Genomic DNA, 14,563 nt, shown 5'->3' with positions numbered 1-14,563 from the left:
AACATTTATTATCTGTCTTTTTGATTTTAGCCATCCTAGTGGCTGTGAAGTGATATCTCATAGTTTTGATCTGCATTTCCCAGATGGCTAATGATGTTGAGCATCTTTTCATGTGCTGATTGGCTGTTTGTATATCTTCTTGGGGAAATGTCTATTGAGATCCTTTGCCCGTTTTTAAATTGGGTTGTCTTTTACTATTGAGTGATAATAGTTTTAATAGATACAAGTCTCAGTCAGATATACGACTTGCAAATTGTTTTCCTGTTCTGTGGGTTGTCTTTTCATTTCCTATGGTATCCTTTGAAGCACAAATGTTTTTATTTTGATGATGTGACCATATTACATTTAAGACACCTAATAGGTAGTTGGGTATGTAAGCCTGGGGTTCAAAGGAGAGGCTGGAGCTGTACATGCATATTTGAGAATTATCCATGTATAGACAGTAGTTACAGCCATGAGGCTGGATGGGAACACATAGGAGCAAGTGTGGCTGGAAGAGAAGAGGGCTGCGAGCTGAGCTCTGAGGCTCTCCGGCATTTATGAGTCAGGAAGAAGAGGCAGAGGGATGACCGAAGGAAGCTCCTGGCTTCTGGAGAACATGGAAGGAGGCTGTTTAGAAGAGCAAGGTGGATTTGGGATATGGCATCGGGTAAACCAGTGTCATTGCTGCTTCCTCTGAGCTCAGGTCACATTGCATATCCCAGCATCACACAGCCATGTGGTCCCTTCGGTGCCGCTACAGAAATCTGCTTGACCGATTCCACGAAGGTTACCTTAGCCTAACAGGTTGACACACTCAAAATCCCCACTTAAGAAATGCACCTACAGGAGGAGATGGAAGTACTTCGTTATCTAGGAAGATTTACGACCTTCTTGAGATTAACTCTTGTTACCGTTAATGGATGTGACGCTGCGAAGCTTTGACAGAACACGTGTCTTGCTTTATTTTTTAATGGAACACACTAAAAGCCCCATCCCACAGGACCAACTAATTACACAGAGACTTTAAGATAGAGACGTCTGAGGGTCTTACTCAGACCACCTTTCCTCTTGTTGGGGTCACTGCAGCTGCCAGGGATTCCGGGATTTCTGAGATCAATAAAAGGGCCTTTGAAACAATCATTCAAAGCCACTGAAGGCTGCTCCTGCTGAGGTGTATTTAAAAACTGCAGAGGAGAGATGGGGCGTGGCTCTCACAACACAACATGGTTTATGAGTGTCCTCGTTCACATGGCCCAACTAAACTTGGGGAATCCTAGTTTCTGCAAGATGTGTGATTTTATGTTAGCTTTAAATGTAACATGTTCCGGTGGAAGGGAAAAGTCCTGCCTCTGTAATGAAAACACTGAGTCAAGGCAGACAGACCCCCTCTGGGCTCAAGCTGAATCCTAGGAGAGTTGGAGAGTCAGGTGAGCCTTGACGTCAGTTTACCTCTTCATCTTTCAGCTCAACCTCTGGAGCACACAATGCACTTCTTTGTTGGCTTCCTTTCTTCTGCCTCAGCTGTCAGGAGCTGGAATTCACCTGCTTGTTCACTTTCTTTTTCAGATGCCAAGGGACCACACATATGTAGAGGGCAAGCGGGACAGTGGCTTGCATACAGAAATATCCAGAAAAATAGGGCAGAGACCAGAAGAGCACGCAGATAAAACCGTCTCCCCCAATAAGGTGCACTGCTAGTTTGGTGACCTTCAATGGGGGCTCCTGGGGTCAGAGTCATGTAGGGGTTAGGAATATGGGACTTGAGAGAGGGTGCAAGCAGTGAGAAGGGCAGATCCTTATTCCGGAAAAGGATTCTGGAACGTTGGAGTTGGTTCCCAGGAAATGAGGGGGGGCTGTTGGGAGAAGTTTCGCTTTCCTCCTCTGCCATCACTGTCGAGGGTATGGAAGGGGTGCGGTGGGCTCTGAGAGAGGGGCCCCCAGTGAGCGAGCTGGAGAGCTTTAAATCATGTGGGGCTCATTTGCTATAAATCACAGGTTCTGTCATCTCTGATTTTAAGACTGCATCCTACATAGATGGAAGTGCGACAAACCTGGGAGATCTTTATAGGGAATGCCCGGGGTCCCCAAGGGGGTCACACAGAGGGCGGAGTTCTCTTTTTGTCCACAGCCCAAAACATAGCCCAGCTTTTCTCTTCAGGGAATGGTGTTGGGGTGGAGAGAGGGTCCCAGAGGAACTGCGGGAGAGGCCAACATATGACTGTGAAAAGGGAGTAGGGCTTTTGACAAAACCATCAAGAAAGTCACCTAAGAAAAAAAAATAGTTAGGAATTTCCCCTATGTGGCAGCATTTGCCCTGCAGAACCGGAAGGTTTGCAAATAGACTGCCCCAACCCCCGCCCGTAGCTCGCTCTGGCTCCGGGGACTCTTCTTCCGCATCCCCTGCCTCAGTGCCCTCTCCCTGCACCCCCAAAGCGTGTACCCAGTCAGAGGGGTCCCCCGGAGAGAGGAGACAGAAGGTACAGGTGGCGAACCGGCACTCAGCCCTCATCCCCCTCACGTCCCCACTCACCCCTTCCCACCCAGTCGCCTGAGCAAATCTCGAGTAATTGTTTTCCGGGGAGGGGCTGGGCGCGCTCCGTGGCGCCGCCTCGGTCAGGGTTCCCCCAGGAGAAAAACCCACCCGCGAGGGCTCGGCGGTTCTTCGTCTCTGCCGGGATGAACTGTGGCAACTTCGGCAGCCCCCACCGCGGCGCCGAGGCAGAGACGGCGACCGTGGCGAGGCCAGCTCGGCTGGGCTGGAGCGCGTGAAGCCGAGGGGTGGCCTTGCGCCTCCCGCTCCTCCCTTTTCGCCGCGGGTCCCAGGACTCCACCTCCGGTGCTCCGGGTAGGAGCGGCTGCTGCACCTGCCGCCCGGATCCTAGCAGCTCCGCGGGCGAAGAAGGAGAAGCGGATCCCAGCGCCGAGCGCAACCTGCCGGAGTGGCCGAGCCCCGCGCTCCCGCCCCAGCTCCGAGGCGAGCGCAGCCGCAGCGGGGGCCCGGGCCGGAGCCGGGCGCCGCCGCCCGCGGTGGGGGGCGGGCTGGGGGCGGGGCGGCCGGGGCCGCCTTCCCGGGCGCGATCCCCGAGCGCAGCACCCGGCGCTGCCGAGCCATCTCCCCCGCCGCCCTCTAGCAAGTTTGGCCGCTGCGAGCCCGGCGCCTCTCGAGATCCAGGCGCATTGGTTTCCCCCTGGCTTCCGCGCGCCCCGTTTGGAGGGGCTCCTCGGGAGCGATGCCGATGGATGTGATTTTAGTTGTGTGGTTCTGTGTGTGCACCGCCAGGACAGGTAAGCACGTCTGGGGCGGTCGGAGGGATCCAGGAGAAGGGGGAGCCCCGCGGCTGTGCCCAGCGCCTACATAGGCGTCGGGAGACCCGGAGCCGAGCTCCGCGCTGGTCCGGGGAAGGGCGGTGCAGCGCGGATGGGTCCCTCGGATCTCTCAGCCCTGCTCCAGGTGAAAGGGTGAGAAGTGGGACCCGCAGGCTGGAAGATGCCCCCGATGAGTGTGCCCCCTTCCCGGCGGACACGGCCTGCCAGACGCAGGAGTGAGGGGCGCGGCCGAGCGGGCGCACCCTCCTGCTGCTGGTAACCGGCTTCCGGGTCGGAACGCACAGCAGGGCTGGCCCGCGAGCCCCACACCCCCGAACTTGAACGGTGCGGTGGAAGCCGCTCTCCCGACGCCCGGCCGGGCCGGGAAGGGGCAGCCGCAAGAGTGGCACCCGCAGAGAGAGCGCTTCCGGCCGGGGGGCGCTGCCGGGGCCCGGGAGGGCGCGGCGCAGGGCGTGGGCTGCGGGCGAACCCCGGGATTCCGCGATCTCTTCTCGTCCCCTCCTGACTATCCCCAAGGGAACTCCAGGAGTATTCTCTCCCCCTCTCCCCGCCCCCAAGGGCTAGACGAACAGTTATTCGGGGGGATTGGAGCCGTGGAGACAATCTGGGAAGATTTTCTCAAGGTCCAAACCAGTTTCCCCTGGCTGTAATTGCAGGTAGGGCGTGTGGAGGAGAGCAAGGATCACTGGCGTCATTTTCTGAAGTCCTCACTTGGTTCTCCCTCCAGAGACGCAGTTGTGGGGACTCTAAGCGTACCACCTTCCTTCAGCTTCCACTCGCCCCCAGCACCCATGTCTCAGCCGCCCTCTCCAAGGGGCTATTAGTAGACGTGGGAGGGTGAGGGTGGGTGGGGTGGGATAGGAAACTGGCTCTCCGAGACTCAGTGAGGGAGCGTCGCGAGTTTTTATTCCTACGCTAGCTAGCCACCCTCAGTACGCACTCCCGACTCTGCCCCCCAGAATCGGTGTGTAGTCATTTCCTCTCCTCTTCCTTTATCTTTTCCTCGTTTACTGGTCTCATTTCCCTTCTCTAGAGGCATAGCCGCCTTCGCAGGCTAGGCAGCAAGTTTATCCGGAGAGGCTGGGAGCGTGCGGGGCCTGGGTTGGCTCAAAAGTTCCCGCTTGCGCCCCAGGCGCCCGGCTTTGCAGGTTAGCCCGCCCGAGGATACAAGACTTGGCGTCCAGGAGCTTCCTGCTGGCCCTCCCCATTTCCCAAGACTGAGCAGGCAGCAGCTTTCCTTTTGCTTAATGGAAGAGCTTGGGTGTGGACCTCTCCAGGGACAAAAGGAATCCCCATCCCTTTCTTGTCTCCATCCGAGCTTCCCAAGCTGGGGAGACACCAAAGCTCAGTCTAGCCTAGAATAGTTGCCTCTTGAGTTCAGGCCCATCGGGATGGGTTGGTCTTTTAAAACCAAGAACACGTTGGGAGAAACGCGCCCCGGAAGACAGGACAGGCGAGGCTAGAGCAAAACGTGGACTACCAGCCCCGCGCACGGAGAATCTGCTCCTGGTGAGCATCTTGCAGAGGAACCAAATAGAGAGAAACCGGATGGGGGAGAGGGCAGCCTATCGGTCATTTCATGTCCTGAAGTGCACATCATGCCTGAATATGCCTAAATCCTTTGTTCTCATTACTCCTTTGAAAAGTCGGCAGAAAGTGCCTTCATCCAGGAGTGGGCTGTGTCTCCAGGGTGCCTTGCTTCTGGAGATCTTTAAGAGCAGGATCTTTTCCCCTTCCCCACACCAAGCGCCTTTAAATCTTGTAAAAATTCTGTTGTAGGGAAGATTCATTCATGTATTTATTCATTCATTCAACAAACAGTTGAGTGTCTTGCTGGGTGCCAGGATTGCTTATGCAAAGAGGAAGGGCCTTGGTCCTTGACTTCCAGAATTTACAACTTAGCTGAGGATCTAGAGAGAAACTGGGAAGGATTTTTAGTCTACAGCTTGATGGGGAGTGCCAGGGGGGTGGGGTGGGGGGGAGAGGAGGGAGTATAAGAAATTTGTGTTAAGGAAACACAGAGGAGGCACAGTAGGGGTGGATTCTGGGGGTGGGGGAGTGTTGGTGGTCAGGGAAGGCTTTAATCAGGAGGTGACCTCTGAGAGTTGTGACCTGAAGGCTTTGTAGGGAGTTTTCCAGGTGGACAAGGTGGAGAAAGCGTTCCCGGCAGAGGGCGCAGCTTGTGCAAAGGCAGGGAAGCAGGGAAGGATCTGCCCCATTGGCTGTGGCAGCTGCTCAGGGAGCTTGGGTTTTCCATCACCTGGCACCACTTGAACGCCAGAGGCCAAATATTTCTTCTACAGAAATTATCAGAAGAATCAGAGAGACGGGGGAGTTATGTCTCAGTTCTCTCACTTACAGTTTCTTGAAGCTTGAAGGGGTATGATCAGCAGCTTTCTGGGGACAGCCTCTTTGATTTCACCCAGGAACCGTCATCCCTACCTCACACGTCCCTCCTCTTAGGTAGCAGAGGCTGGCTCGTGATTAGTTTATCAGGATCCAAACAGCCGCTTGGAAAGTTTATTTGTCAGGTGGGACAATTGTTGTCTGGGCTGTTAACAGTCCAAGATGAAAAAAACATGTGGTTCACTTAGTGAGCTGCTCAGATATCACCGCCTTGTAATGGAAATGAATAGATGATATCAGGCACATTTTAATTAAAGCAGCACTGCACTGCAGTAGCAGTTACATAGGAAGAGATCTAATGATAGGTGTCACAGGAAGCTGCTTAAATCGCTCATTGTTCAGAGAACTTGTTTTAGAGAGTAAAGTGGAGACAAGATAGGAGGTGCTATTCTCTGGTTCTTGTTATTTCTGGGTGAAAAATAGTATCTGGGATTTCCAGGTATATTACTAATAAGGAAAATTTAGAAGGCTACAATAACACATTATGCCCGTGAGTTTTCTCCAATGACTTGGAAACGTGAATAATATAAAACTCACTGATTTCTCCTCTATCGCTTTCCAGTTTGTTTTGGTCACCAGGGCAGGGGCGGAGGGAGCCCCTGGGACCAAGTGAGTGCCTTTTGCTGCCGCCTGCTGGGGTGGAGAGCTTTTCTTTTTGAAGCACCTCCCAGGCTCTTCATTAACTGTGGATTGAATAATAGAGCTGTGAACACAGCCCCTAGCCTCCAGTGATCATGTGAAATATTGGCTGACTTGGAACAGGCATAGAGCATATTCTTCAAGGATATTGCTTTTGGGGTATTAAGAACCTGTGTAGGAGTCTAGGGGCCCAAATCTGATCAAGCGGTTGTGAAATCCTGCTTTTACATGAGATCTTAGAGCATCTCTCCAGTGTCATATTCCCCTGTGTGCACCAGGAGACACCAGCTGCCATCATGGACAATGAGCTGGATTAGATTTGAAGTGAGCCAGACCCAGGGGATTTTCCTGGGAGCTTAGGCCTGGGACCCTGAAGGTGACTGAGTGGGCTTTGGGCTTGAGCATTCCCTGGGCAGGGCTGAGGTGGGGACAGCAGCAGGCGTCCTGGGAGATGAGGGTGGAGGTTCTGAATCCCAGAGCCAGGCCTCAAGTGCCTTGACACGCTGCCTTCCAGGGTTTAAAAAATGTTTCTTCCCGAGAAGCTTTTTATCCTGTTTCATTCCAATTCCCAGCTGCAGCCATTTGTAGAGCAGTTATGGCCCAAGTAGAAAACTTGAATAGAGTTTCCTTGGAAAGGGCAGGAGCTCCACGCTTGGACAAGAAGCAGAAACATTAAAATAAAAAAAACTATTTTTATGGAACCAAGACTCTCATACTACATAAGGTTCAGGAGAGGCCATGTAAATGCTATCTTATTAATAGATTTTATGATTCCTTAGGCAGTGTGCAAAGTGCTGTCTTTTACACATCTTGCTGTTGGCACAAGGCATTTTCATCCTGAAGGGGACCAATTAAAGGGAGATGAGAAAACTGTATCTGGAAGCCTAATTGACTTCTCTTGTTCTGTTTTTATGGGATGTTTTCATAACAAGAGCAGTACAGTTATCTTAAAGCCAGGGGAGCCCCTTTACCTGTGAGTTGTAGGGGGAAGAGAGAATAGTGATTTAATATATAGATTTCACAAAGCACAGTCAGAGTGAGGTGCCTTTCTAGGTCAGTTGGACGTGTGGAGGGGTTGGGAGCAGTGGGGCCATCTGTAGGGCCATCTGTACCTTTTGTACGATTCTAGTGGAGTTGAAGACCAGAGGGCTGGAATGGTGTGGAGAGCTGGTCTGAAGAAAGACAGATACAGCAAACCCCAGCTGGGAACCAGTTATGTGCTAGGAGCTTTCACGTAGTTATCACTGAAACCTCATGAGGCTGGGAGGCAGCTATTATCATCCCCATTTTATGGATGGGAGAACTGAGGCTTGGAGAAGTGAAGTGATTTTTCCAAGGGCACAGAGTTAGTAGGCGGAAGAGAGAGGACTGAAACTGGCTCTTCGTTTAGTGTTGTTTCCACAACACTCTCTGGATTGGGGGTGCTGTGTTCTCATTTGAGGATGAGGATCCAAGGGCACCATTGGGTGTTCTGCTGGTTCTACAGAATCTGTTTGGGTGCCTCTTAGGCTTGTCCCGTTGCAGAGCTCCTAGTCGGGGAGATTCGGGCATTTTAAGGATGACCATCATAGTGGGTCTTTAGTCCCTGCATTGGCAGCTACTGCCGCAGTAGTATTGCATAACAAACCACCTAAAACTCAGTGGCTTAAAACAACATTAATTTTGGTTCACGTGTCTGTAGATTGGCTTGGTGTTGGCTCATCTTGGCCAGGTTTGGCTGGGCGTGGTCCCAAACTCAGGTACGGTGTCAGCTCCATGTGTCTCAGTCTCCCTGGACCCATGGACCAGCAACCAGCAGGCCGTGTTCTTCTCATCGTGATGCAGAGGTACAGGACACCAAGCCCCCCACACAAGCACATTCAAGCCTCTGCTTGTGTAACGTTGCTAACATCTCAATGACCGAAAAAGTTACCTGGCCAGGCTCAAAGTCCAGGGCTGGGGACGTTTACTCCCACTCTAGTGGAAGGAACTGCAAAGCTACACAACAAAGGGTGTGGATATGGGAGAGGTAACGATTTGAAGCCAATAATTCAGTCAACCACAGTCCTTTTAGAAAATTTCCTTTGCCCAAATGCTATCCTGTCCTCTTGGGTATCCTTGGAAATGCATATTGCTCTGAGGTCACTGCACCTCATGATCGGGCAATGATCAAACCAATGATCGGGCATCCACTCATCAGTTAATTACTTGGCTCCCAAGTTCAGGGCCTGCCATATGTCAGGCCCTGTGCAAGGCACTGGGGCTGCAACGATGCCTCCTGCCTCTTGCGTCCAGCTAAGGGCACTTTCCCCACACCACTTTCCAAATTCCTGGCCAGAGGAAGACCAGCGTGGAGGTCCTCTGAGATCACTCTTGATTTAATTTCTGCCATACAGGTGTAGAACACTATAGATCAAACTGAAATATTAGTTCCTTTCCTGCCTTTTCAAGGTGATCACAGAACTGCTGGTTTCTGAGCTCACTTGGAGAAAAACATCCAGTCTCATCAAGAGGCTCGTGGTGCTATGACTTGGGCTGACAGGTGCCCATTAGCTCAGTACTGCTTTGCACAGACTTCGATCAGTCTTTGTGAGTTGAGTCTGTGTGAGGGATGAGCAGTGTCAGGCAGGTAGGATGGAAACTTATGTGAGATCACGCTGTAAATCAGAGCATGTCCCACTCCTCCTCTCCTTAAACACGCACCGTAAAGCCCTCCGATGATATCCTCTTGCAGTTAGAGTAGTGTCCAGCTCCTTGCTGAGGCTCGCAAGGCAGGGCCTACTCTTTGCCTCATTTTCTACCCCCCCGGGCCCCGCCCACTCTGCTCCAGCCACGCAAGCCTTTTCTCCGCTCCTCGAACACAACAATTTTGTTGCTGCTCTGCATTTTCTGTTCTCTAAACCTGGAGAGCTTTCCCTCCAGTCTTCCCACCACCAGCTCCTTCCAGTCATTCAGGTTTCAGCTCAGAAGAACCTTTCCAGACCATCCTTTCTAAAGCCTCCACTCGGATTGCTTTCTATCCTATTACTCTGTTTTATTTTCTTCACAGCATTCATTGCCATCTCGAGTTACCTTATTTATCTGTTTATTGTTTGCCTTCCTCTAACGAGCTCGTTCCTCATCTGAGTGCGTGCTCAGGGAGGACGTCTCCAGTGCCCAGCACTGTGTGTGCTGCATAGTAAGCACCCAGCAATACCTGCTGAAAAAGTACTGAACGAATGAATGAATGAATGGAAGGAAAGACGGGTTGTCTTTGGGTAAACTGGCCTCATAACTGGCTGCATTTGCAAGGAGAAAACTTAAACCTTCGGTTTAGAGGACGAGGGGAAGCCTGACAAACACTGAGAAGGCAGATATGTGCACTGTGTCTTTAATTTTACCTCCTGTCGGTCTTGGCGATGATAGGCTTCAGCTCCTAAGAGCCTTCCCTGAGCAACCTTCTGTCCACAGAAGCCCAGATTGCTAGAGCAGTCCCTGTTCTCTAACAGGAAAAGAGTAAGAAGAGGGTAGATTTCCTTCCCCAAATCTGTGGGGTCGGGGTGCAGGTGGGAGGACGGATGAGGTTGTAATAGCTCCTGATGCTCTGACGAATGTTGGCTCAGTCTCCCTGGGACAAATGGGGTGCAAGCCCTCCAGATCTTGCCTCAGCGCCTGCATTACCATCAGACCCAAGTTGACAGCTGTTGCTGATTAAAGCATTTCCGACTGTGCAGTCAGAATTGCACTATTGAGATGCTAAGTGTAGAGAGACACAGCCTTTATGAGAGGCTTAAACGCAGTCCCTTAGAGTGATCATCAGCCTTATTAATACATAGGTAATTGGAAGTCACTTTGCCATCATGAGTGAATCGTGCTGCAGAACGCCCCCTGGGTGAGAGGCAGCCTCAGGGATTGCCTTTCTCAGACAAGGCAATGGAGGGCCCAGGGCCGTGTTTCTCTGCACTGAGGTTCTCCAACAGAATTGTCAGGGTATCTTGCTTTCCATTCAGGAATCCCCTGGGGCGGAAACATACATCTGTTGTTCCAGGGATTCTCTTTTTTGGCTGACCCCTCCACCACCCTTCTCCACCAGGAACAGTCCCTCTCCATCGCTTCCTCTTTGTCACAGGCGGTTGTGCCGGACTGACAGAGAGCGCTCTGCAGAGGTGTTCACTGCTGATGGTGGTGTCAGATTTTGCTACTGCATCCATCTCTGGAGCAGGTAGATCAGGGCCACAATCCTGTATCCACGGTCCTCAGGTAGCAAAAAGCTGGGAAACCCAAAGTTTCTTCATAACTCACCTGACAGCAAAACCTACCCTGAGTTGAACTCATTTGGTGGCAAAACTTGACCTCAACAGATATGAGGCTATTTATAGTCTTTGTTTAGCCAATTAGAGGAAAATACCACACTTTTTGCTCCAGAAATATTGTCTTTGATTATGGGGTGCTGATTCAGACTTTGCTGAGGGTGTTACATAAAATGTAGTGTATAGGCCACCTTATCTTTATAATGTGTGATACATTCTGAAGCTGAAATACGTTTGGCCCTGAGGGTTTTGGGTAAGAGATTATCAATCTGCAATGAATGGGGAGTGGGGGTGGAGGAAGGGACAAAGAAACCACAGTCTCCGTGGGGTGATGGAGCCAAGACTTACTTCCTTTTCCTACCAGGGGGAGAGCATCTCTGAGCTCTCTACCACTCCTGGCTTCTGCAAATTCTGTTCCTGTGGCTGCCAGCAGTCTGCGTTTTAAGCCAAGACAGCTCTTTGTTCCTTTTCAGTGATGGGCTTTGGGATGGACCCCGACCTTCAGATGGACATTATCACCGAGCTCGACCTCGTGAACACCACCCTTGGAGTCACTCAGGTGTCCGGACTGCACAATGCCAGCAAAGCGTTTTTGTTTCAAGGTAAAGGCGCTTCCTCCTTTGTGTGGGGGCAGAGCTTGAGGAGGAGGGTCTGTCTGGAGAGTGTTCATCTGGCCTGTGTTTGTCAGGGGATCATCTCTGCTACTTCTCTTCTCTTATTGTCATGAGGAAGGTTCAGAAATGCTGAAGGTGTCCAGAAATTTGGGGGATGTTCTGAGGGTGTGAAGGGGGCACTAAAAGGCATGGTGGTGAAATATTTGGTTTTTCAGTGACATATTTCCCTGGGAATTTTGGAGGAAATCTAAAGTGGAATGAATTTGTAAAGTCATTGAAAGCCATTGGCCAGCCATATTATTTTGACAGGATAATTTTTCAACTACTATCTATATCTTTACCTATACCTGCACCTATTCACACCTATTCCTGTTCCTATATCTATATCTCTCATTTAATGTGTAGACCATGAGCACAGAGGATGTTTTATGGCTGCATTCTCTTAGGGGTGCAGCTTAGTTGGTTCTGCCCACTATAAACTTGGCTACAGTCCCTTAAATCATTCAACAAGCATTCATAAAGGCAGTATAGTGTGCTTCTTAAAAGCATGGGCTCTGGAGCCCTACTGCCTGGGATCAAATTCCAACCCTGCCACTTATTGGCTTTGAGACTTTGGGCAATTATTTAGCCTGGCTCTGCCTGTGTTCTCATCTGAAATAATAGTACCTACCTCATGGGGCTGTTATAGGATTAGAGGAGCTAATCCATTAAAGTGGTTAAAACAGTGCCTGATACGTAGTAAATCCTCAGTAAGTACTAGCTGTTATTGGAGAACTCCTACTATGTACAAGGCAACATGCTAATAGTAGGGTTACCAGTAAGAGTAAATAAAATATAGTAAGGGAAACAGTAATTACACAGGAATTATTGATTACAATTGCTATACTCACAATTAAGGGGAGGGAGGGTGCCAAATAAGAATATACAGGGAGATCTGATTTAATGGGGGTGGGGAGATATGGTGGTCAGGGAAAGGCTACCCTGAAAAAGTGATGTGTCAGTAGAGACTTGAAAAATAATGTAAAGCCTTATGTAGGAAGGGAAGGGTGCTCCGAGCTTTCTGGGCAGCGGAAATAGCATGTATGAAGGTCTTAAGGCAGAAACCAACAGGAAGACGACTAGCCTGGCTGAAAGTAGTGAGTGGCTGGAGAGGTAGGCAGGGGTGAGGTCATATTGGACCCTGTAGGCAGAACTGATATTTAGCTGGTATCCATGGGTTTGGGTGTACTGATGATTTATGGCCAGTGTCCGTTCTGGTAGGCGGGTGGCCATGCACCCATTGTTAACTATTGTAAATATTACCCTGCCTGTAGGCCACATAAGTAGCTTTGTACTTTACTCTCAGAGCAGTGGGGGCCTTGTGGAGGCTGAAGCAGGGGAGTGGCCTGATCAGATGTGGTGGTCTGGCAGCCTGGATATTCCTCTATGAAAATGCCTGGCAGGGTTCTTTTAGCTCAGTCTTTTATGGAGATAACAAAAGGATTATTTTAGAATGACTGAACCAACATTCTGGGATGAGATTTACATATTTACTGTGCAGATAACTTAAGCCTTGTAAATTATATATAGCAAATCTGCAGATATTATATGATGATATATAACAAGACTATGGATATGTTAATTTCCACTTACTCTTACTAACGAATTGGTGAAGTATGTAAGCTGGGAATGGTAAGAGAATACAGATTGGATTACTTTTCTCTTTGCATTGTGCAAGGTGTGCTCAGTTACTGGTGAGAGGCCATGCCATTCTTGATCTGAGCAACGCTGACACTTTGTCAACAGAGTTGCTATGGAAGCCTGGCTCATCTACAGATGAAAGAAAACCATGAATCATGCCTATCTAGATACCCCTACATTTCTAGGGCCAAGTATTGTGCATGGCCCATAATAGGTGATAAATAAACATTTTGAATTGAATTAAAATTTCCTCTGTCCAATGTGCTCTATAAAAGGCTTGTTGCCTGCTTTGCACACTATTCATTCACTCATTTATTTATTCCAAAGTGTGGGCGTCCTGGGCGAGAACTCTGCTGTCTGATTTGTGTGTTCTCTGCTTTGGCAACTGCCTCTGGGATGTCTCCTAGGCTCCAACAACGGGGAGGGATTTCAGCTTCTTTGGTGGGAAGAGTAACTTCATTATGGGAGTTTAACTGAGGAGGGCTTTCCCATATAAGGACCCTTGTGATTACATTGGGCCCACCCAGATAATCCAGGATAATCTCTCCATCTCAGGATCTATAATTTTGTCACATCTGCAAAGTCCTTTTTGCCATGTAAGGTAACATATTCACAAGTTCTGGCAAGTAGAGCGTGGATGTCTTTGGAGCGCTATTATTCTGCTTACCACAAAGTCTGCCCTCTGGCCCCAAAGACTCACGTCTGTCCCACATACAGTATACATTCACCCCATCCCAATATCTCCAAAAGTCTCAACCCATTATAGCATCAGCTGAAAGTCCAAAATCTTGTCTAATCTCATCTGCTGAAAAATTCCATATCTCATTACCTGAAGAATGTAAATCAGATATGAGTGGGACTCTGGATATTATCCATTTTGGGGCAAAATTCCTCTCCATCTGTGGATCTGTGAAACTAGAAAACAAGCAATCTGCTTCCAAAATGCAATAGTGGGACAGGTATAGAATGCCAGTTACAGAGATTCCTGTACAAAAGGAAGGGAATGGAAAGAAGAAAGGGGTCACCAGTCCCAAGAAATTTTTAAATCCAGCAAGGTAAACTCCATTGGGTTTTAGGGCCTGGGGATAACCCTCTGTGTTCCTTGGCTCTGCTCTCTGGGCTTGTGACTTATTCCTCTGAGTATTCTTTTTCACGAAGAGTAGCATGTGTTTGTGGTTGAGTAGTTTTATCAGCCTGTTTCCTGCCTATAGAATTTTGGGAGTCTGTCAGCCTTCTTTCGTTTCATCCTCTCTCTGTCCCCTTCAGTCCAAGTTGGCAGTGTTTCTGCTGGTGTAACATTCTCGAGAACCTGGAAGCCTGGAGGATCTCATGTCCATTAGACAAGAGGATCCTCCACAGATCTTTCCTAGATAATCCTGTCTCTCTTCCTGACTCCTGCTGAGATGGCTGAGGGGATCCATGAATCTCAATCAAAGAGCGCTCTGTGTTATTGAATATTCTGACCCTTTGATCCTTCAGATGCACTAGCAAAAGGTGGTTCAACCACATCTTTGGCTTTCTCTCCAGAGTAGAGTTTCCTGACAGTGAATCTCCTAATCTTATTGTTTTTTGCAATCTGGATAGGCTGAGAATTCTCCAAATCATCAAGTTCTGGTTCCTTTTTGCCTAACAGCTCTTCCCTCAATC

The 14,563-nt window shown here is 49.6% G+C and overlaps 1 protein-coding gene across 3 annotated transcripts in view; it reads left to right on the top strand.

Annotated features, from left to right (window-relative positions):
- Positions 1–2,785: 2,785 nt before the first annotated feature.
- NELL1 (neural EGFL like 1) overlaps positions 2,786–14,563 on the top strand; it is a 746,684-nt gene continuing 734,906 nt past the window's right edge. For all 3 annotated transcript variants that reach the window (XM_004418527.3, XM_087433086.1, XM_004418526.3), the window contains exons 1-2: positions 2,786–3,267; positions 11,096–11,224. In XM_004418527.3, coding sequence (XP_004418584.1) covers positions 3,213–3,267; positions 11,096–11,224 — 184 coding nt within the window. In that variant the 5' untranslated portion in view covers positions 2,786–3,212. The remainder of the gene's footprint in view (positions 3,268–11,095; positions 11,225–14,563) is intronic.

This window comes from Ceratotherium simum, chromosome 7, assembly GCF_057802395.1.
Source record: "Ceratotherium simum simum isolate JZ-2026a chromosome 7, ASM5780239v1, whole genome shotgun sequence".
NCBI classification, from domain to species: Eukaryota; Metazoa; Chordata; class Mammalia; order Perissodactyla; family Rhinocerotidae; genus Ceratotherium; species Ceratotherium simum.
The sequence above is the reverse complement of the archived record's forward strand: the minus strand, read 5'-3'. Positions and strand labels throughout refer to the sequence as shown.